Raw genomic sequence first — 24530 nt, 5'->3', positions numbered from 1 at the left:
ATAAATACAAAGGGTTAAAAAGGAAATGCCACTTGCAATCAAAATCAAACAAGGTAAAATAGTAAAATACAACAAAATGTGATGAAAAGAAGTAACAATGACACACAGCAAAGAAAAAAACAAGTGAAAAAAAAGTGAAAAGGACACCACAAACTGTCAAATTCTCTGACACACTTTTCTTTCAAAGCTTTCAAAACCTTGTGAACCATATCAACTCTCATTTCATCCGTATGCTATTATTACCCAATCCAAGTTATGTACCAACACCAAACAAATTTCCCAGCATCTCACCCACTACTCCAAAGTCCAAACTCAACTCAATATTCAAACTCAACATAATACCAAAAAATGCAATCATTAACTTTCCTTTTAGCTTTCTTTGTATTTTTTACATCAATTTCACACATTTCACATTCAAATACACTCCCTTCATTTCCCACTCCAACAGAATCCCAAATATGCAAACTAGACCTCTCCAATGAACTCTTTGGCGGCGTCAACGATGCATGCGGAAACAACCTTGACCGAAGCCGCTGTTGTCCCGTACTTGCAGCCTGGCTCTTCGCGGCTCACGCGCGAAGAGCATTAGAGATTTCTCCTCCACCACCGGTAAATTCAGTCGATCTTCCAATGATGCCGGATGATTCTCAGAAGTGTGTTAACTCCCTTCAAGACTCGCTTCGCGGCCGGAACATTATAATCCCGACACCAAATGCTAGTTGTGATGCCATATTATGCTTCTGTGGAATCAGGCTTCATCAAATAAGCTCACTAAATTGTCCAACCGCTTTTAATGTTTCTGTTTCTACTACGGTTCATAATGTATCTGGTTCTCATAAAGCTACTCCTACTGCTGCGGTTCGTGACTTGGAGAAGAATTGTCGTAACTCTTCATATGCTGGTTGCACCAATTGTCTTGTTGCATTACAAAAGGTAAATTAATTAATTACACATTATGTATATAAACCAATATTTTAAAAATTGGACCGAGTTAGCTGCTTCAATCGGTTGAACATGGACATAGCATAGTCACATAATTCGTGTAATCAAGGGAGAATTGCGAATTGGTACGTGAGTACCGAATTCGGGTACTTCGGCGTATTGGTACGCACAAACCAGCGAACCAAGCGTACCAAAGCATGGTTACCGCTGATTGGTTGAAAAAAAGGTTTAGACTACAAATAAATATAAAATGAATCACCATGAGTTGAGGACTGAGTGAGAAGAACATGAACAAAGAGTGGAGAGTGAGAAACTTGGTAGAAGAAATTAGGTAAAAAAAATACTTTTTTTTTATAGCTCACTATATTTATTTAGGTATTATTACTACTACGAACCGGAGCGTACCGAAGCTGTATACCCCTATACGTACCGAATTCTTCTCCTGTCGCGTACCGCGAACCCGTAACCGTACCGCGTACCGGAACGAACCGCGAATTATGTGACTATGGGACATAGTAGTTTGTCCGTTGGTTTAATTTCGATTACATTGCAGTTTGGTTGGACCAATCTCTCTTTTCTTTTAAATATTTTTTTACTTATTTGTTATACATTTCAATTGTGGTTCAACTGAGTAAATCAATTGAACATGATCGAAAGTCTCATCGGGTAACATATATTTTTTGTCATTATTTTAGTACATGTTTGAATTGACACTAGAATTGTGAAAATCAAAATGTGGCACCACATTTTTGGTATTACTCTAGGCGTGCTAAAATTACGGTGAAACGCTGTGATTTTGTACAATTCCATTGCGATACTTGATACCAAACATACATTTAGTTAATGTCCGATTTTGATTGTTGAGTGGTGCAGTTAAAAGTGCACAAGAAGGATACCAAAGAGAGTGACCGAGAAAGAAAAATGTACGACCGGGATTGTCAATTGATGGCACTAACATGGCTGTTAGGGAAGAACAAGACATTGTATATACCAACAGTATCAGCAGTGTTACGTGCTGTAATGTACAGTGCTCATCCACACAATATAAAGTGTAGTCCAGACCAAGAGAACATGCCCTTAGCCGTTGATTCAATGCAATTTGATCACACAAGTAGTAGTGAGGCACCATCTTCACCCTTGATTAAATTCTTTTGGAGTATGATTGTTATTATGATTGGGACCAAAATCATTTTGGTTTGTGTCTGAAGGGTCAACTACATGGGTTGTTTGTGTCAGTCACGTGAAACTATTATTATTGGACAACAGAACAAGTATATGCAAAGAGACAAATATGTCTGTTTGAGTTTTGTCCATTTTTGTCACGAGCCTCTCTTTTTAAGTGTCTTTTCGTATATACTTTTTAGCACCAGTGTATATTTGCTTGTTATAACAAAATATTCATATACGCATGATTGAAATCACTATGTCTTTGTGTTCGTTTGATGGAAGAATTATATTGAAACTCTAATGAAACCGCAATAATACTTATTCACGGAAAATTACATAGGAATAGATGACAAGTGATAACAAGCTGCGTGGTTAACTCTTTTTTATAGCAATATCAATTCTCTTAAACACAAGACCAAATTCAGACAACATTGTTATGCATGATCCTTTGAATATTAATCTAAACACAAAACGTGTCAATATTAGATTATTTATTAATGAACCGATGAACCACTAAAGCGCAGAAAATTCAACACAAAAACCAATACAGCCATTTTGAAATTACATAGAAATTGAAATATCCTCACCATACTTCAATGCATTTTGTGTTAATTTGCTTGGACTAGAAGTGATTGCTTTCCTTTTTTTTTATTATTACGCTTGGACATGGTAGTGAATCTACCTCCTATAAATCTACCATGGAGAAACAGACCCTTTTATTTGTTAAAAAAATTGCACATACATCCCCTTCCTTGTGTAAATGACACATACACCTTTTTGTTGTGCCATTTAACCATATCATATCTCTAAAAATAGAAAGATAACACCAATTTCTATTTTTCGTTTTTACAATCATAGCCTCAATCACAACTATTCCTGTAGTTTGTGCTTATTGAGATCTCACCAACCTTTGCCTATCAACCACAACCAGTCTAGTGTAACCCCTGCAAAAATACCTCCAAGTAGAAACAACACCAACAAGTTTCCCAAAGCATTTTGTTCTGGACCCTACAATAAATTAAAACATAAATATTAATGAGAATTTGGATTTCATATAGTATAGGGATCTGGTATTTATGCTTTAAGGATATTGGTGGTCGTTCAATCAAAACCGAACGGTCCAGACTATCCGATTTTGATCAAACAGCCATCGATATCTCGAATGCGTGAATGCGGGAAATCCCCAGGGAGCCGGTTCCAAATTAAACACTACTATAATATACTCTCAAGGTCTTACCTTATAACCTTTGGGTGCTGATGTCATAACACAAACAGTGAGGTAACCATTGGATAGCCCCAAGAATGATGTCAACATTATCATCCAACCTTGATCACCATACTTTGCAGTGAAATAAAATGCTGGAACAAGTAAGAAACGACATAGTATTGCTACTGTGATCATCTTTCTTGACTCCAATTTCAAGAATTTCAAGAGTGGGATGTATCTTCCTATTAGATCCCACACATTGTACATTGCAATTAACACAAGAGCATACCTAAAAAATTATAAGCACAACTTTCTCAATGATACATATAACTACAGAATACACATCTTTATCTACAGCAATCCATTAGGCGTTGGTCCTTGTCGTTTCGATTCGTAAAAATTTGAAATTAAAATAAAATGGCAAAATTACCAAAGATTTAAAAGGCAGGTAGCAATGAACATACCATGTTCCTAAACTATGTGCTCCGGTATCTTCAGACAGAAATCCTGGGAAAATAGATAGTGTCAATGCATAAATTAGGAACATATCAAGTAAATAATCAATGTTTTCAAAAAACAATTCCTTGTTTCCCTTCCTCTCTTGTTTGTGTGCATGATCCTCATCCTGAAAAAGGGAAATTATTATCACATTATAAGGTGAGTCATAAACAATGAGAAAGTTTGAAACTAAAACAGAAGAAAGAAATAGTACTTCTTTAGGTATTGTTTGGATGCCACCAGCTGCAAGATCAGCTGAAACCGTTTTGGATCCTTCTGATGCTGCTTTTGTACGGTAGTATTTCACAATTGGTATTTTAGGAAAAACAAATGCATAGAGAAGAACACATAGAAGCTCAAAGAATGTTGATATGGCAAAGAATAGAACTGCAATGAAAGTATATATATATTAGCAACGTAACTAAATAGTATATAGAGTAATGGTCATGATTATATCATGAATATTTCAATAGCAACAAATAAGAATTGGAACATCATCACAGAATCTAAATGAATTAGATGAAATTTTGATTATGGTGTCTGTAACAATAGAAAAAGAAAAGTTGAACTTACTAGCTCCTTTTCTAAGACCATCCTTAGAATTATCAAATGCTGCTTTTGTAATTAACCTTAAAGCAGAGGTTAATGCACCAGATGCTGCCAAACCACATAGGAAAGACTGTAACATTAAAAACCATAGATGTAAGTATCATAGATAAGCGTGAGTTTGATTATGCGGTGACAATTTGATTTTGCCTGAATTAATTGAACGTAAAATGATTAATGTTAGAATACATTCACATAAATATGATTTTTATCGATTTATGTTAGGATAGTTTAGATCATAATTGTTTTTGTATCCATACATCTGTCGAAATTGAATCACGCCACCATAGAAATTAAAATTATTAGCTTTTTAGGTAAAATTGATATTGAGTCTAAATTCAATCATAAAGTCAAAAACCAAACATAACAATTTATGGTCAAATCACGTTTGACTAAGTCCAAAGATAGAATCAAACATAAACGAAATTATGGTTACAACTTACAATTGCGCTGCAAACCTTGATATCGCGTAAAATGCAGCTGTTGTAACACAATTGCAATTATGAATGGCAATTTAGAACTATAATCGGTATAGCTGACCTGAATGAATTCTGGCTTCATGTAGGACAAGTCTCCAATCATTCCACCTTGAACATGAGCATCTGCAACTCCAAAGGCACCACTAATTGCACATATACCAATAAAAGTTCCAAGTCCTCCTTTACCAGATGTTGCTAAATCCAACTACATTAAATTTATTGGAAAATCAAAATCATCCTAAAGGTAAAGGAATCAAAGTTCACAATTAGTTGAATAGATAAAGGACTTACTATTAACACCAAAAAAGTGGTTATGAAAAAAAGAGTATATCCAAACAGGTTCCTGAATCTAGTATTGACTTTTGCCTCATTATAAGACAATATAGCAAGTGTTCCAACTGCAAATGGCTGGTATACAAGTGTAAGCACCCTGGAGGGATGATAATTCTGCACACGGAGAAAAATGAATCAATTGAATTATTTCTTTACAAGATGATTTTAGTTTTCAACATTGAATTACACCAACATACAAGGAGAAGCACATAACTAAGTCTAAGAAATATTTTTTGTGAACCTCTGGTTCTCTGGAAAATGAGTCCCAGTAATCTGGAGTTCAATCGGGAGTAAGTAAAGTTTGACTATAAATTGTTCCACTCAGAAATCAAACTCAGATTCTTTTGAACAATTTGTCATTTAGTGGAGTTCATTAACCACTTGAGTCAAATTCCTTGGTTTGTAAGAAATATTTTTAAAATAAAAGTCTGGTAATCTAGAGTTCGATCAAGAAGTAAGTAAAGTATGGTCAAGAATTGTTACTCTCATAAATCAATTACATACCGGAAACAAGTAAATGTAGTAATCTTCTATTGTGAGCATACTGTTCCAAGAGAAAAGACATCCATTGCCAAGAAGGAAGCATACCAATATTGCAGCATATTTTCCCTATGAATACCAATAACAACAAAAAATTGAAATTAAGAAAAAGTTCACTTTGCATTCTTAAGCAAACAAAAGTAGTAAGAGATCCAATTAAGCATAAACCTCTAGACGTGTTGGAGGCTCAATGTTGACCATGGCTCTGCCTTGAATTATTCTTTTTCAATCCAAGTTCTACAAGAAAGTATATAACCTCAATTTAAGGCTTCAATCTGTACATGTTATTTTATTTTGTAATGTACTCCAACATAACTAGAAATATATATATTTTTTCTTTTTGAGGGATAACTAGAAATATATAACTAGCCATTAAATTTACGTACACAGTTGATAAAAAATATATTTTATACATGCATTTATAATAATTTGGTGTATTCATTATATTACGTGACAAATCTTTTTCGCAGTTATATATAATTAAATAATTTTTTATGCATATAAAGATAAAGATAAGAAAAATACTTATAAATCAACAAAAATGGCTTACAAGTCAAAGCATGTATCTATCTATATGATATCAAAAAATTGTGGACGAAAGTTGTTTGACTTTGATTCAAAATCTTGATGGCTACATCTTGCAAATCAAGTATGGTGATAGACCATACACAAAAAGGAAGATAGAAGAGCAAAGACTTTAGGAAGGAAAATAACCATTAATAGAAATTAAAACTTCTGGGAAAAAAAAGTGAATATAAATTGTATATATATGTAGAAGTAGAAGAGACATAAAATTAGCCAATATCTTTCTTCCTTTTATGACACACGAGTGTACTGAAGAAATCTAAATGAATAAAGATACCAAGCATAACAATTAAATTACGTAAAGGATAAAGATAATTAGAGAAGAAGAGGAAGATAGAGCTTACTGTATTAGTATAATAGAGATTAGTTCAAGGTACCACAGAAGTGCTGAGAAAGACAAACATGAACACGCCAAGAAGGAAGAGGGAAGAGTCTTATTTATATACGTAATTTATGTACTGTTGTATACTGTTAGTCTGTTATTTAAACACTTTTCAGGGAAAAAACAAGAATATTCCATTATATAGAACTAGCATTCAGACGAGCACTCTCGAGCCCGTCAGTCTGCTTTTTTTACTGCGCTAACGTGTAAAAATATTATTCTCAATTTTTCATCCGCAACTTTATTTATGAATTGGGACAACCATTTATTCCCTCTTCTTTTGAGACAAAAATAATAAAGAGCGGAAGAGAGTGGGATAGAGTAAAAATACAATGTCAATATGAAAAAGGAAAGTTGTCACATAATGCATATACATGTATTATTCCTCTATCATAATGCATTGCTTACACCAAATAAAATCACAAATGGAATGGAGTCATGCTTGTTTTCTACTATATATAAAGAGGCCTCCTTTTTAAGACCATATTTAGTGGCATGATTAAATTGTTATTCATTCAACCATCAAATGGTATGGTGTTATTCATTCTAGGAAATTGACAATGTAGCAACACCAAATCCAAATATCTACACATCGAACAACAAAAAAAATCATTACTTCTATAAACAATATGAATTTAAAACTACATATTTTGAAAAGAAAATGTAATGCCGCTCTCTTTAAGACGTTTCGTGATAATGCCTAAGAATTGTGTAAGCAGGCTATCAACCACGCAGCCTCAATGATAAAACATGTCAGCTACAACTATCTCAGAGTCTTACTACACTATATGATCTGTTCTAGAATTATATCTTCAATATGTTACTAAGACCACCCAAATTTGATATTGAAACCACTTAAATGTGGTACTATGCTCACTCTACTATGATACGACGACCACTCAAATATGATGCTACCATCATTTTAACTTTTAACTTCTTCGAGGGCAGAAAATAACGAAAAGGATTTCAAGATCATTCTTAATTCCGAAAGAACATTATTCTTCAAATGAGACTATGATCTTAATATTACTCTTTAAACGGACATAAATTGCCGAAGGGACAATACTCTTAAGACCATTCTTAGCTCTGATGGGACATTATTCCTCAAAAAGGACTATGATCTTAAGAATACTCTTAATTCAGTGGAACATAAAAGAAAGGGGAGAAGCGGCTCAGAAATGCGTCGAGCAGATATAGGAAGAAGAGATAAAGAGTTCTCGATAACTCAATAAAACTTTTTGTTGTGTGTTTGAGTGGAGTGAAATCCTATATTTATATAGAGACTTCATAACTAAATCTAGCTAAAATTGTGTGAAAAATTTGATTAGTTCAAGGACTCTTGTGAATAAGATAAAAAATAAACTAACCCACAAAAGTGGAGGAAATAAACTGATTGGATGAGAATAGAGGAAAGATGGAAAAGTCGGTTGAATACTCAATCTTACCACAATATAAACATGACTAATGTACTAACATGTTCTATTTTAAATGGGATTTTAACACTCAATTTTTCAATTCACACAACATTAATCCAAAAACTCATGACTTGGTGTTTAATCTTCAACATCGTTATCTTTACGTCTCAAACATATTTCACTCCTTAACCTTATTAATGATGCAATATTTATAAATACGTAGCATGTCTTCTGCCTAGTTTCCATTGGATGCATGGAGCCTTTCTTTAGTAGCAATATAAGAGTATAGGATATTCTATGATGTCTTATGGTTTCATGCAGGCCCGACTTTTGGGGAGTGCAAAGTGCTCAACTAAGCCGGGGTTTCAAAAGTTATGGGCCTAAAAAGAAAATTAAGTCTAATATCTACTCCCCACTTAAATAAAAATATATATATGTTACTTCTTTTTCATTCTTCAGTACACGTTTCAGTTTTTTTCTAGACTCTAGTTCTCCTTTCTGAACATAAATCTGATGCTATCAAACCACCCTAATTTGTATAATCACTTAATCAGTCAATTTGGAAAGCTACTTCATTGTAAGAATCACAACAATCATTTTTTTCTGTATAAACCATTCATTTTCCCCTTTCCCACAACGGAGGAGTGACAAATCCAAACGACACCGTAAGGTAAATTTCACCTCTCATTCACTTAATTTTTTTATTTCGTTTCATGTTTAAAAGTTCTTCTGATTCTGATTTTTTAACGAAGCTTAGCTATACAAAAAAAATTACGTTTTTATTTTACTGGGGGCATATTTTAAAAAGAAAGCCGAGCCTCCTATTTCATAGGAACGACCCTGGTTTCATGGTAAATTGTCCCCACCATGGAGACACGTAATTAATTTTCTCATGTTCGCTCGATCCCCGCACAATATATTCTTCTTAGAGAGGAGGGGTGAAGAATTTTAAGTTATGATCACCCAAAAAAAAAAATTTAAGTTACGATCAAAGTAAAATGGGATATTATCATCATTGACGGTCCAAAGAATTAAAGATTGAGGAGATAGTCCATAGAACCATTGAAGTGTCAAAAACTCAAATTTAAGTGGTTAGAGGAGTGATGATGAGGAAAATAAGAGAGAACTTATTCACTTTATTTGAGTGTTTTTTTTTTTTTTAGAGAAAGAGAGAGGCGTTTATAAATGGTTATGATTAATATGTTTTAATTTTAAGAGTATTATAACAAAGTAGATTGGATTTGAGAAATTTATCAAATCCTCCAAAATTCTATTCCAATAAAAAAAAAAGTAGTTCGTCTATATATATATATATATATATATATATATATATATATATATATATATATATATTATGAAGAAAAAAATCTCTCCAAAGTCGATCCTTTACAAACCCCCTCAATTTAGTTCATTTCAACGTCCTTTTTCTCAAAGCTCCGCCTCTCAAACAGACCATAAGTTAGAATTTCTATTTTCTTCTCAAAACACGTTTTATAGGGGTTTCTTGAAAAATATTGAAATTATAATTAAGACATATATAATAAAATATATACTGTACTCGTAAAAAAAAAATCTTAGGAGAAATATATTTTGTTTTTGACGTAGCTCCGCCTCTCAAACAGACCATAAGAATTTCTATTTTCTTCTCAAAACACGTTTTTTAGGGGTTTCTTGAAAAATATTGAAATTATAATTAAGACATATATAATAAAATATATACTGTACTCGTAAAAAAAAAATCTTAGGAGAAATATATTTTGTTTTTGACGTAAGAGAAGTAATGTTTGAACAAAAACAATAAGGACATCACAATTTATTTTTTTTGTGTATGTTAGAAACGGTATAAGTTTTGACAAAAAAGAACTACCAATATGACAACCATTTCGACCATCACTTTGTCCACCGTCAATCACCACTTTATAAACATTTGATCATCCACTTGACCACCCTTGATTATCACACCAACCACCATTGATTACCACTTTGACTACTATTAACCACCACTTCGACTTCCACAAACCATCACTCAAACCATCGCCAACCACCACTTGACCGCTTCGACTTCTACCAATCATCACTTTGACCTTCGCTAGTCACTACCCCATCCATCCCCAATCACTATCCAACCACCAACAACTACAACTCTCTGACCATCGAAACCCACCACTTTTACCACCACTAGCCACTATATCCACCATTGATCACCACTCCAACAAATGTCTGATGTCTGCCAACACCACCACTATTGTTAAAATTACTACTAACTAAATACATTAAATATATGTAATATTTTAATCTTTTGCAAATCTAATGATATAAATTGTTTGGATTAAGATATATTTATGATAAATGTTTATTTTTATATTTGAAACTGATTTTGATTTTTGAAAATTTAATAACTCAAAAGAAAATCTGATTTTGATTTTTGAAACTTTTAAAACTCCAAATAAAAATTAATTTTGATTTTTGAGAAAATCACCCAATCAGAAGGGAGTTGCAAGTGGATGAATAGGAAAAGAATCTCCTTCATTAAAAAAAAGGAAAAGAATCTCTTGCACATGAAAATGGCTCATATTTTAGTAAAGTTTAAGTAAAAAAAAATTTGTTGACAAGTTTAAGTACTTTGCAACAACCTCTCAAAATAATGTTCATTGAAAAAAAATAAAATTTAAATAAATGTAAGTAAGCTAGCCGACTTTAAGATTGGAGTAGTTTGCCCGTGACGGCAGTGTGAACGCTCCAGCAAAGTGTATGAAAACAAAATCATGCAACATTGAATTCACATCTCTAAATTTAAAATACTCTCTCCTTCTTTAATTATAAGATTATTTATAAAAAATAGTTTACCCATAAATATAACATCATCTATAAATTTTGAGATACGTTCATTATTCTTTTTTAAAGTATAAATTTTATTAATACTATCAATTGTCTTAGAATAGGAAAAATCAATATTAAATCCATTTATACACAAATGATAAGTTAATAATATTATTCTAACAATTTTTCTTAATACCAATGATTTTTTTATAAAATACTCATATATTAAAGGATAGAGGGAGTATACAACTAATGATAGAATAATAAGATAAAATAGAGTCATGCTAACACGTGTTCTAAGGATATATGTTAAAGTTTTAACAAATAGTAAATATTTATTAAAAATAATAATTATCAAAAGTTTGATAAGTCCCCCTTAAAAAAAAAAGTTTGTTAATTGAAATCTATGTGAGTTTCACTACTCTTTACAAAGTGTAGACACACATCCGTTTCACTCAACAAAAGGGCAAGTGAGAGAAAATGTTAGAAAAAAATATTGATAGCTATCAGAAGTTTTTTTTTTTTCCCGACAAAAGCTATTAGAATGGAAGTTGGCTTTCTATAATATATAATAGGCTTAAATGTGTAATCGGTCCCTGCACATTTACTAGATTTTGGCTTTAGTCCCTGCACTTTTTTTTGTTTGACTTTAGTCCTTACACTTTCTAAAAATATTGCATTTAGTCCCTACCGTCATTCAACTGTTAAAAAAAAGGAAGGATGTGTGCCAGAGTGACACGTGGCATGCAATTATTGGGTCATGTGGTGTTTTCCAGAATTCATTAAAAATAAAATAAACAGAAGTTTTTAATTTGTTTTAATATCATTTCTCCTCTTTCAAAAAAAAATTGTTTTAATATCATTTTATTAATTAAGAAATTACCATCCAACTTCTTCTCCTTCATTACGTGAATCCACCATCATCCAATCTTCATTAATTTTGTGTTATGCATAAGGAAGCAGTGGGTGATAGAGGTATGAGTGAACTTGTTCCGGAAGAAGGACGCTGGAGAATAATTTTTCAGAATTAATTAATAATTGTTTTAGAAGAAAATTAATCAATTAATATTATTATTAATTTATAACAGTTATAATTATAATTAAAAATACAAGAAAATAGGTAACCATTTAATGAATTCTGCAAACACTTACGTGGCCCAATAATTACATGACATGTGGCACTCTGTTATCTTTCCTTTTTTTTTAACAGTTGACTAACGGTAAGGACTAAATGCAATTTTTTTTACAAAGTGTAAGGACTAAAGTCAAACAAAAAAAAGTGCAGGGACTAAAGTCAAAATCTACTCAAAGTGCAGGGAACGATTACACATTTAAGCCTATATAATAATTTGGGGCACATTTAAGTAAGTTCTATTACTAGTATACTATATATTGCCAAAAAAGCCACATAAGTTTTTTTTTTTTGGTACAAAGTCACATAAGTTATTACAATGCATTTATTTAAATAGTTTTTTTTTTCACAAGCTAAAATGAAATATATTAATAACACCGGTATAACACCCTGCACAAGACGTGCAAAAAGCGAGACACCAGAAAATATTTACAGGTACAAGATGTCAGAATTCAGACACCCCCTAACCACAACATAATGAATCAATTGTGAGCACCCATACATAGGAGTGGTTGTGTCCACCAATCATAAGAACTATAATTAAAAGATGAATGCTTAGCTTTTAACCATAGAAAAGAATGACGCTTAACTTTCTCAAGGAGAACACAAGCCTGTGAAGCCTCATTCTTGAAAATGCAATTGTTCCGATTCTTCCATAAAACCCACACATGCGTACCAAATGCCTTGCAAGAAAGAATGTGTGCACCGCGGGAGTCCCGCCATATAACAAAAATGAAGATGATAATCACGTATATCATTAGGAAGCACCGAAAATACTCCTAACCAGGACCTAACAGCAAACCATAAAGTAAGAGATATACCGCATGCTAAAAACAGATGGCTTGCTGTTTCCAAGACGTCACAACCAGCCACACACATAGAAGTTGTCGCATGAAGTATGTTCCTACGCAAAAGATTATCACGCGTTGGAAGTCGATTTCGGAGCAGTCGCCAGACAAACAATGACACCTTTGAAGGGATATGCCTATGCCAAACATTGTCAACCAGACTCCTATCCACCTGATCACCGTTAGTAGTAATAAAACGATAAGCCTCCCTCACGAAGTATCCATGAATGGTATCAAGTGTCCACCGCCATGTGTCAGAAACAGTTACCTGCAAAACAACGTTATTGAATAATACAATGCACTCCCTCACACTATCCTCCTCCCAGGCTAACGATCGACGTCTCCACAACCAAGCCCTCCCACCTTCTTCCCATCCCTCCCTCTCCATCTTCGCCACCAAACATTCCTTATTTACAGCCAAATCAAAAAGTCTAGGAAATTTAATTCGCAAAGGCGAATCCCCGACCCAATGATCAAACCAAAATAAGGTATTAACACCATCTCCCACCACCCGTCGGATGTTCCCTTCAAACCAATTCCCCATACCCTCACCAATCCCCTCACGGACATTACATAACATCCGCCACCAAGGCGAACCGAGTCTAACCCCTCTCCTTCAACCGCCCCCTCCTCTCCGTAACGCGCTTTTAACACGCAATACCATAACCCGTCCTTCTCCACCAGCATCCGCCAACACCATCTCCCCAATAACGACAAGTTAAACTCACCCAACCTCCTAACCCCCAACCCTCCGTCCTCCTTTGGAACACAAATGGAGTCCCATTTTATTCATGCTATTTTCGTACTATCCTCACTCCCCCCCCCCCCCCCCCCAAAAAAAAAATCTTTTAAACACAAATTTGATAGAAGAAATTATACCTGCGGGAGCCTTGAAAAAGGAAAGAAAGTAAACCGGAAGTGAGGACATAACAGATTTCAACAGTATCAGACGACCACCAAAAGACAAAAATTTGTTGTTCCAAGAAGTCAAGCGAGCCACTATACGATCAAGAACGGGTTTCCAAAAACTCAATTTTCTATAATCCCCCCAATAGGAAGGCCCAAATACACAAACGAGATAGACCCCCTTCGACAATTCATAACCAACGCCGCCTCCATCAACCAATTAGAATCATCTACGTTCACACCAGTGAGCATACTCTTGTGAAAGTTGACCTTCAACCCCGAAACTTCCTCAAACAAAAGTAACATCGCGCGCATAGAACGTACATTCATCCAGCTTTTTTCTCATATGATGAAAGTGTCGTCGGCAAACTGAAGGTGAGTCAACAGCACCCCCCATCACAGCCCACACCATATCCTCTGAAGATTTGCGCCTCCACTGTAGCATTCATCATTATATTAAAACCTTTAGCAGCCAGTAAAAATAAAAACGGCAAAAGAGGATCCCCTTGACGAAGGCCCTCTCAATCTTAAACTCATCTGTGGGACATCCATTGACAAGCCGTTCCCACGCACTCAGATATCCACTTCCTCCACAAAGTTGGAAAATTCATATTGCACATCACAGAATCAAGGTAATTTAAATCCACAGAATCATACGCCTTTTCGAAGTCTACTTTGAACATGAGAAGTTCCTTGTTCATACGTCTAGCTTCGTCAACAATTTCATTGGCAATAAGAATTCCGTCTAATATTTGCTTCCCTTTAACAAAAGCCGACTGAGAGTCAGATATAACACTGCCAATGACAACTCGAAGTTTGTTTGCCAACACTTTCGCAAGGACCTTATACATACACCCAACCAAAGATATGGGTCGAAAGTCGTTGAGTTGTTGGGGACTAGGCACCTTGGGAATTAAAGCAATAAAAGTTGAATTCACACCTTTTGTCAATTTCCCGTTTCTATGAAATTCCACCATAAACCTCATAAAATCATCTTTCAGCATGTCCCAAAATTGTTTAAGGAATCCAAAACTAACACCATCCGTCCCCGGACTCTTAAAACTATCACAATCCCATACCGCTTTCTTCACTTCTTCCAAACAAAAAGGTTTTGTCAACATAGCGGCGTCAACATAAGATAATTTACGAAATGGGAGGGCATTCACACCTGGCCGAGCTGCATCTTGATGTTTAAAATGATTAGAATAATGGTTAAGGACCGCAGCTCTGACATTTTGTACCCCTTCGACACTGATGCCATTTACAGTCACCACATGAATATTGTTACGTCGCCGACGTGTTGACATAATTTCGTGAAAGAATTTAGAATTTTCATCCCCTTCCTGTAACCATTTCAACCGTGATTTTTGCCAGTTAATGGTATTCAGAATTCGACACTGTGAGTGTAAATTTACAGACAAATCATGAATTTCTTTTACTTCCTCTTCTGCAAGCTCTGATAACGCTCCTTTGGAATCCAAATATTCCATTCGATTTTTAGCTTTCGTTATCTTTCCCTCCATGTTCTTAGAATGTTGTTGATGCCACTCTTTTAAACAAGTTTTAATCATTTTCAACTTCTGTTTCAACACAAATCCACCCCATCCAGTAACAGTAAAGGAAGCCCATTTTTCACGCACAAAATCATCATAACCAGCATAATTTGCCCAACATTTAAGCATCCTCAAGGGTCGAGGTCCCCAATTGGCATCATCAACATGTAAAACCAAAGGAACATGATCAGATAGACCCCGTTGATACACTACCTGAATACAATTTGGCCACACCTCACACCACTTCTCAGACAGCAAAAATCAATCCAATCTACTCATAGAGATACCATCACCATGATACCAAGTGAATAGGCGTCCACAAATAGGCAAATCAATCAAAGATAGGGATGGCAATAGGTACCCATTGGGCAGGGTACCATAGTCCCCATCCCCATACCCGCGTTTTAAAAAAAATCCCCATACCCGAGCCCATACCCTCATGGGCAATAAGTTTGATACCCGTCCCCATACCCTATGGGTATCTAAGTGCCCGTACCCGCACCCATTACCCGCGCTTTCACAACAAAAAGATAATAAATAGCAAAAAAAAATATCACAATATAATTAAAATATGCTATGAAATCTGTTAAATCAACATATAAAATATTACGCATCATATTATTTAGCTAAATAAAAAACATCTAAAATAACTTGACCAAAAAAAAAACATCTAAAATATAAAAAACAAATGCATATTACAATTAATATCAAAGACTTAAGATTCTTGTCAAAAAAAAAAATCAAAGACTTAAGATTAATTAACTAAATTTATTATAAATAAAATTATTTGTATAGTCTATATAATGTGTGGTGATAGATCTCTGGCAAGTGCACCAAATACTATCGAAGTAGTAAAAATATCGATCCCACGAGGACTGTTTTTAACTTCAATAATTCAATCGCGTTATAAAAATAGGATGTATAAAAGTTTATTTTTGTTTGCCACTAGGCAGCAGATTGGGTTTGATTTTATGAAATCAAATAAAAGAATAAGATTTGATTAAGAAATTATGGAGAGAGATGAGATCAGGTCTTCGAATCCTCTATGTTTCCCCTAATTGGTTACTGCACCTATTGTTACTAATGATTTTCTAGTTTCACGATAGTTAACAAATTAGCCCTAATCAATCCCTTGAGTTAGGACCCTCTTCTTAAACTACAGCCCCTAATTCCTTAGGTGGTCTAATAATCCTTGAAGGTTTTATGAACGTTAACCTAATATCACTAACAAACGATTATCCATTCCTAGACTAACCATGTTTATTAGAACAATTCAATTAGGTCTAAGTCGAAAGCTATGGTCAGTAGTCATTCGATCTCACAAAATCATGTTTATATTTGATCAGGATATAAAAAGCATTAAGAACAATTGAATTGAATAAAGACTAGAAATTCATTAATAAACAATAGAGTTTCACAGCAACATAATATCAATTAGGGTTACATAGGTTCATCTCCGACCTAATCTCTAAGAGATTTAGCTACTCATAATTGAGTTTACAAATAGCATAATCAATGAAAGAATTAAAACATACATAAACTGGGTTAGAGATGATGAAATCCTCTCCGCTGCAGCCTTCTGGGTGTTAAAATCGCACTTTAGCTCTCCAAAATCGTAATCCCTATGTTTGAGAGTGACTTCAGCTTAAATAGGCAACTTCTGGATCGCCCAAAATCGCACCACGATTTAGAAATCGTACCACGATGGCCTCTTTGAACCCTAATTTCCTTTAAAGCCCTTCTTGAAATCGTATCACGATGGTATGGATCGTATTGCGTTCCAACTCCTCAAAAAACATGCTCTCTGACTTCAAGAAATCGTATTGCAATTAGCAAATCGCAGTACGATTGGCTTCTTCCAGTTCTTCCATATTTGATGCTTTTAACTGCTCCTGGACACTTAATGTTGCTTAGAACTCTATCAAAATGTCAAAATAAGTCCTAAAAATTACGTAATGACAGCATGTCATCACAACCCCAAACTTAAACCATTCCTTGTCCTCAAGGAATTTGCTTGCAACAGTGACAAACGACAGTAAAATAACAGTTACCTAACAAAACGATAGTACCCAAAAGTTCATTCTCCTTCTAGCTAAAGATGAGCTAGTTTGACTTGTTCGCATCCACCAATTCACAACTCCACGCATCAATATGAAATAGGGTTCTACCAGTCGACATGCAGGTCTACATATTACCATACGCTTGAAAAGTTTCTAAATATCAATCAAAGTCAATATCATTACACACTTTTGAGGTCTTTAGGGTTATAACGGGGCTTAGGTGAAAGGTGGGATATATTTGGATAAGTAGGCTACACAAAATTTGAGTTAGGCATTCCTACGAAAGTTAAAGTACAAAATTCAATCCTTCCTTCATTCACCTTGTGGAATAACAATCAATGCAAAGGTACTAGAGAATGTTTTCAACATTTAGGGACACTCGAGTTTGAAGTTACTCGGATTTTCAATGTTTTGTCCCTTTTTCATCATTCAATTTCTTTTTTTTTTTTTGATACACCATTTTTGTGTGTATTTTGCATGACAATTTCATATTTCTTTCATTTTTGTTCTCTTATTCTCTAGTACCCCCACCCCAAACTTAGTTGGTTGCAAATTCAAATAGCAACCCCAAACTTAATCTTTAGCAACATTCTACAATGCCTTAACTCAGAAAATACATTAAGGGACAAGTCCTAAAAGTCTCTAGGCTTGTAATGTAGTTTGTCACCGAACAAAAAGTTCTAATCCTACCGGCTCACAATTGGTTAAGAAAGGATAAATTCAACAAATTAAAACAGGGTAGGCTTCAAAAAGGCTCACAGGACCAAGCACTTTTGCCTCAGTGTGTATATGACAAAGACCAATCAATAATAGAGAAACAATGCAAGTTCTAGAAATGTAGTTGCATGGAAAACTAATCTAAATATAAGTAAATTGAAAAACAAATTTGGCAATGAACCTTATGGCTGAGATTTCTGGGAGTATGTGACTATCTAGCAACGCCGTACACTTCGCCTTTGAATCAAGTCACCCCTCCTTTAGAACTTTTGGAATACCGTTTCATCAAACAACTGTTACTAAACTGGAATAGGTCACATAACAAACAAATTCGTTAATAATAAACAAGTGCAAATTTATCACAAAAGGGGAAATTAGTTCAACGGACTTTTGACAATACAAGAAAATAAAAACTGAATGTATTGAAAAAAACAAAGTAAATCTAGTGGGTTGCCTCCCACCCAGCGCTTCTTTATCGTCACTAGCTTGACTGCTAAGGATCCTCAGAGGTCCTTCAAAATGAGTGCCACCCTTCCTTTAGGTAGGTCGCCACCTAGGTATGGTTTAACTCTTTGTCCATTTACTTTGAAACTTCGATCTCCTTCAGGTGTCACTAGTTCAACAGCTCCATATGGTGACACACTTTTGACCAAGAATGGTCCAGACCATTTTGACTTGAGCTTCCCAGGAAACAACTTCAACCTGGAATTATACAACAAAACTAGTTGTCCACAGTTAATATCCCTAGGCACTAAGTTTTTGTCATGATACCTTTTTGTCCTGGCTTTATAGATGAGTGCATTTTCATATGCTCTAAGCCTCATCTCCTCAAGTTCATTAAGTTTCAAAATTCTTTTCTTACCAGCGGCTACTTGATCAAAATTTAAGGCCTTAATGGCCCAATAAGCTTTATGTTCTAGCTCGACTGGAAGATGACATGCCTTCCCATATACTAACTGATAGGGTGAGAACCCAAGATGGGTCTTAAAGGCTGTCATATATGCCCACAGTGCGTCATCTAACTTCCTAGACCAATCTTTCCTATTTGACGCAACTGTCTTCTCCAGAATCTGTTTCAGCTGTCGGTTTGAAACCTCTGCTTGACCACTAGTTTGTGGGTGATAGGGAGTTGCAACTTTGTGCTTAATGTTATACTTTTTGAGCACATTTTCAAGAAAATTATTGCAAAAATGCTTCCCCCCATCACTAATCAATACTCTAGGGGTTCCAAACCTAGTGAAAATATTCTTTTGAAGGAAGTTGACAACCGTTTTGGCATCATTAGCAACACATGGTATCGCTTCAACCCACTTGGTGACATAATCAACACAGACTAGAATATGGAGATAAGAGTAAGAGGAAGGGAATGGTCCCATAAAATCAATACCCCAACAATCAAATGGTTCAACTTCAATGGTTCCTTTTAGGGGCATTTCATTCCTCTTTGATATGTTACCTGTCCTTTGGCATCTGTCACATCTTGTGACAAAGTCGTGGCAATCTTTGAAAAGGGTGGGCCACCAGAATCCACTTTGCAAAATTTTTGCAGCTGTTCTTTCTCCACTGTGGTGGCCTCCATAAGCTGAGCTATGGCAGTGCCACATGATACTATGTGCTTCCTCACCTGCAACACAACGTCTAATCAAACCGTCAGTACCTACCTTAAACAGATATGGGTCATCCCACAAGTAGTGGTTTGCATCTTTGAAGAACTTTTTCCTCTGAGGGTAGGTCAGATCATCAGGAACTATGTTGCCGGCCTTAAAGTTTGCCATGTCAGCAAACCAAGGTCTTTCTCCAATAGCAAACAGCTGTTCATCAGGGAACTCGGCCTTGATGGCTTTCTCCTTCTTTGTTACCTCATCATTTTCCAGCCTTGAGAGGTGGTCAGCTACCACGTTCTCGACTCCCTTCCTGTCACGAATTTCAAGATCAAATTCTTGCAATAATAGGATCCACCTCAACAGTCGAGGCTTTGAATCCCCTTTAGTTAAGAGATATTTGAGAGCTGCATGATCTGTAAAAACGATGACTTTGGAGCCTATTAGATAAGAACGAAATTTTTCCAATGCAAAGATTACCGCAAGCAATTCCTTTTCAGTTGTGGAATAGTTAACTTGATTTTCATTTAAAACCTTGCTTGCATAGTAAATTGCATGAAAAATTTTTTTCTTGCGTTGGCCTAGGACTGCACCAACAGCATAATCACTTGCATCACACATAAGTTCAAAAGGTAAATCCCAATCGGGTGCAATGATTATTGGTGCAGTTACCAACTTGTTTTTAATCAAAGAAAAAGCATTTAGACATTCAGAATCAAAATTAAACTCGTGTTCTTTGATCAAGAGGTTACAGAGGGGTTTTAAAATTTTAGAAAAGTCTTTTATGAACCGCTGATAGAAACCGGCATGTCCCAAGAAACTCCTCACTCCTTTAACGTTGACGGGTGGAGGAAGTTTCTCTATAACCTCTATCTTGGCTTGGTCCACCTCAATGCCTTTAGCACTTATTTTATGTCCCAAAACTATACCTTCAGTTACCATAAAGTGACATTTTTCCCAATTCAAAACAAGGTTAGTTTCGGTGCATCTTTTAAGTACATCATTTAAATGGAACAAGCATTGATCAAAAGACTTACCAAAAACAGAAAAGTCGTCCATAAATACCTCAATGTTCTTCTCTATCATATCAGAGAAGATGGAAAGCATACACCTTTGAAAGGTTGCCGGCGCATTACACAGCCCAAAGGGCATCCTTCGATAAGCAAACACTCCAAATGGACAAGTGAAGGCAGTCTTTTCTTGATCCTCCGGAGCTACTGCAATTTGATTATACCCTGAATACCCATCCAAGAAGCAATAGAAAGCTTGGCCAGCCAATCTCTCAATCATTTGATCCATGAATGGTAATGGAAAGTAGTCCTTTCTTGTTGCGGTATTCAACCTCCGGTAGTCTATACACATTCTCCAACCAGTGACGGTGCGGGTAGGTATCAATTCATTTTTTTCATTTGCTACCACCGTCATTCCTCCTTTCTTGGGTACCACATGAACTGGACTTACCCATGAGCTATCTGAGATAGGGTAGATCATACCTGCATCTAGTAACTTCAGCACCTCTTTCTTTACCACTTCCTTCATTGTTGGGTTAAGTCTCCTTTGAGGTTGAACCACCGGTTTGTATTCAGCCTCCATGTGTATTTTATGCATGCAATAAGCTGGACTAATACCCTTTAAATCAGAAATGTTCCACCCCAAAGCTCCTTGATTGTCTCTTAACACCCTCATTAATTTTTCTTCTTCCAAAGGTGTCAAGGTATTGCTGATGATTACTGGTTTAGAGGCATCCTTAGTGAGAAAAACATATTTCAAGTGAGAAGGGAGTTCTTTTAATTCTGGATTTTTCTCTCCTTCTCCATTCAAAACAGGAGCATCCATAGAGTGCTTACCCATTAATTCTTCTATTTTTACCGGACCCAACTCTTGCTTGCTTGCTGCTAGTTGCTTCACACAATCACTTACTTTAAGATCTTCATCATCTTCACCTTTTGCTATAGAATTCACAATTGCACGTTCAAGAGGGTGTGTTGGTTGATGTTCACAAGAGTCATCTTTAACTATTTCTTCAACAATGTCAATCCGGTAACACTTGGGATTTTCATCTTTGTGCTTCATGGCCTCAAATATATTAAACACTACTTGCTCCTTATGGAATCTCAACATTAGCTCTCCTTTCTCAATATCAATCAAAGCACGCCCAGTTGCAAGGAAAGGTCTTCCTAGAATGAGTGGCATATCTTCATCTTCAGCCATATCTAAGATCACAAAATCTGCTGGGAACACCAAGTCATTAACCTTGACTAGCACATCTTCAAGTATACCGAAGGGATAAGAGATTGACCGATCAGCTAAAGTAATGGTCATTCTCGTTGGTTTTGGTTCCCCACACTTAAGCTTCTTCATCATTGAAAGAGGCATCAGATTTATACTTGCTCCCAAGTCACATAAAGCTCTTCCAATGTCTACAGGTCCAATTGAACAAGGGATAGTAAAAGCACCAGGATCCTTCAGCTTAGGTGGCAGCTTCTTTTGAAGAATAGCACTACAATTTTCAGAAAGTGCTATGTTCTCATCATCCTTAGGCTTCCTTCGTTTGGTTAACAAGTCTTTCATGAACTTAGCATACAACGGCATTTGATCAAGAGCTTCACCGAAAGGAATGTTCACCTGTAGTTGTGAGAAAAGTTGCATGAACTTCTTGAATTGCCCTTCATCCTTTTCTTTCTTCTTTGAAAGGTGAGGGTATGGAAGCTTCACATATGATGGAATAACTTGTGGTTTGTCTCCATCCTTCAATATTTGACTCTTCGACTTCCTCAAGATCGAATCTTCATCAATTAACTTCTCACTTTTTTCTCCCTCTATTTTTTTCTTCCTTTCATTTTCAACTACTCCCTGATCATTTTCTTTTTCAACTACGCCCTCATCACTTTTTTCAACTACATCATCCTCCTCTACCTCAACTACTGCATCAACCTTCTTTGGAGCTTTTGGAACTAAAGGTGTCAAAACCTTTTTGCTCCTCAATTCAATAGCATTACAAGACTCATTCTTAGGGTTATCTTTAGTGTTACCTGAGAATCCGCCTTTACTTTGTTCAGCCAATTGCTTAGCTAATTGCCCCAGTTGAGTTTCAAGCATCTTCCTAGAAGCTTCATTGTTCTTTCTTTCAGCTTCTTGACTCTTCTTCATCTCTTCAAAGTTGCCTTGAGTCATCTTCACGAAGTTCATCATGGTTTCCTCAAGAGCTGATGGCTTCCTTTGTTGTTGTTGAGGAGGAGTGAGCATCTGAGAGTTCAAAGCATTGTTATTTGAGTAGCTTAGATTTGGATGCTTATTAATGCCTGAATTGTAGTATTGATTTTGCCTTTGATAACCCCCCATGAAGTTAGCTTCTTCATTTGACCCTTCTGGAACACATTCACCATTGGGATGTTCTTCACCACATAAGTCACACTTGATTGCAGCTACTTGTTGTTGCTTATGAGCCAAAGTGAAGCCTTGAAACTCCTTGGTTAGAGCTTCGATTTGTTTGTTCATAGCTGCTTGGTTAGCAAGGATAGCAGTTTGTTCACTCACCCCAAACACTCCTCTTTCTTTCTTTTTAGCTTGATCACGATACTCATTGCCAGCCATGTTTTCAATTAGAGCTTGAACTTCATGATCAGTTTTGCTCTTGAGACTACCTCCCGCGGAAGCATCTAAGAACATTCTTGTGTTTGGTGTTACCCCCTCAGTGAAGATTTGGAGGTATTGTTTCTCGGTGAACTCATGATTAGGGCACCTCTTAAGAAGCAAATTGAATCGCTCCCAAGCATCATACAATGATTCACCTTCTCCTTGCTTGAAGTTAGAGATCTCCATCTTCTTTTCCCAATATTTAGACATAGGGAAATATTTCTCCAAGAACTTCAGCTCTAACTCTTCCCATGTTTGGACAGTCCCGTTTGGTATTGTTAGCAACCAATCTTTTGCTCTTCCCGTCAAGGTGAAAGGAAATAGCCTTAGCTTCTTTTGTGCTTCAGTCACGGTGGCTGGTTGCACACAAAACTCGCAGGTTTCAGCAAAACGGCTCAAGTGTTCATGAGGACTCATAGCTTCAGTCCCATCGAATTGCTTGTCCCTCAAACCGTTGAGGACAGTTGTCTTGATGTCGAAAGCTACGGGATTAGCTGGTTGAAAAGTGTGGGTCAGTTGACCGCGATGAGTGGCTAACCCGTAGTCTCCTAGCTTAGGTCTCGGTGGTACAACTCCTTCTCCTTCCATAGTTGCAGATTTAGGAGAAGAGACTGTTTCAGATTCACTTGAGAGTTGTTCCGGTATTTGTTCTCGAACACCCGGTGGAACGGACTGAGCTAACCTTTGTGACCGGACAGCTTTCCGAAGTGCTCTAGCAGTCCTTTCAATTTCCGGATCGTACTCTAAGTCGTCTGAGCTCTGTTTACCTCGCATAAACAGCAAAATACCTTAGTAGCACTGCACAACGCAAAGTAATCAAGTGAATATGAAAACAGAAAAATAAAAATTAAAAACAGAAAATTAAATTGCAAAAAAAAACCTAAATTATAACGTAATTGCCTTGTTGAAATAATTCAACAGTCCCTGGCAACGGCGCCAAAAACTTGATAGATCTCTGGCAAGTGCACCAAATACTATCGAAGTAGTAAAAATATCGATCCCACGAGGACTGTTTTTAACTTCAATAATTCAATCGCGTTATAAAAATAGGATGTATAAAAGTTTATTTTTGTTTGCCACTAGGCAGCAGATTGGGTTTGATT

The 24530-nt window shown here is 35.8% G+C and overlaps 2 protein-coding genes and 1 pseudogene across 3 annotated transcripts; 1 reads left to right on the top strand and 2 right to left on the bottom strand.

Moving 5' to 3' along the window:
- Nucleotides 1-15808, bottom strand: part of LOC146950433 (uncharacterized) — a 66932-nt pseudogene extending 51124 nt beyond the window's left edge.
- On the top strand, nucleotides 36-2366 carry LOC146950435 (putative GPI-anchored protein At4g28100). The gene is made up of 2 exons (XM_085746363.1): nucleotides 36-933; nucleotides 1816-2366. The coding sequence occupies exons 1-2, from the start codon at nucleotides 349-351 to the stop codon at nucleotides 2146-2148; spliced, it is 918 nt and encodes a 305-aa protein (XP_085602489.1). The 5' UTR covers nucleotides 36-348; the 3' UTR covers nucleotides 2149-2366.
- LOC146950434 (equilibrative nucleotide transporter 3-like) lies at nucleotides 2809-6767 on the bottom strand. 2 transcript variants are annotated; one of them, XM_085746362.1, is made up of 10 exons: nucleotides 6702-6767; nucleotides 5941-6047; nucleotides 5737-5841; nucleotides 5191-5346; nucleotides 4961-5104; nucleotides 4388-4493; nucleotides 4029-4201; nucleotides 3781-3941; nucleotides 3347-3605; nucleotides 2809-3117 (listed from the first exon to the last, which is right to left on the bottom strand). In XM_085746362.1, exons 2-10 carry the CDS (start codon nucleotides 5971-5973, stop codon nucleotides 3010-3012), a joined length of 1245 nt encoding a protein of 414 aa, XP_085602488.1. In that variant the 5' UTR covers nucleotides 5974-6047; nucleotides 6702-6767; the 3' UTR covers nucleotides 2809-3009. The 2 variants fall into 2 exon arrangements, with proteins under 2 accessions (XP_085602488.1, XP_085602487.1); XM_085746361.1 differs by having other exon boundaries at nucleotides 5941-6009.
- Nucleotides 15809-24530: the final 8722 nt, after the last annotated feature.

Source organism: Medicago sativa, chromosome 2, assembly GCF_051527215.1.
Source record: "Medicago sativa cultivar Bolivia chromosome 2, Bolivia_mono, whole genome shotgun sequence".
In the NCBI taxonomy this organism is placed as follows: domain Eukaryota; kingdom Viridiplantae; phylum Streptophyta; class Magnoliopsida; order Fabales; family Fabaceae; genus Medicago; species Medicago sativa.
Note: the sequence above shows the minus strand (reverse complement) of the source record. Positions and strands in the feature narration are given on the sequence as shown.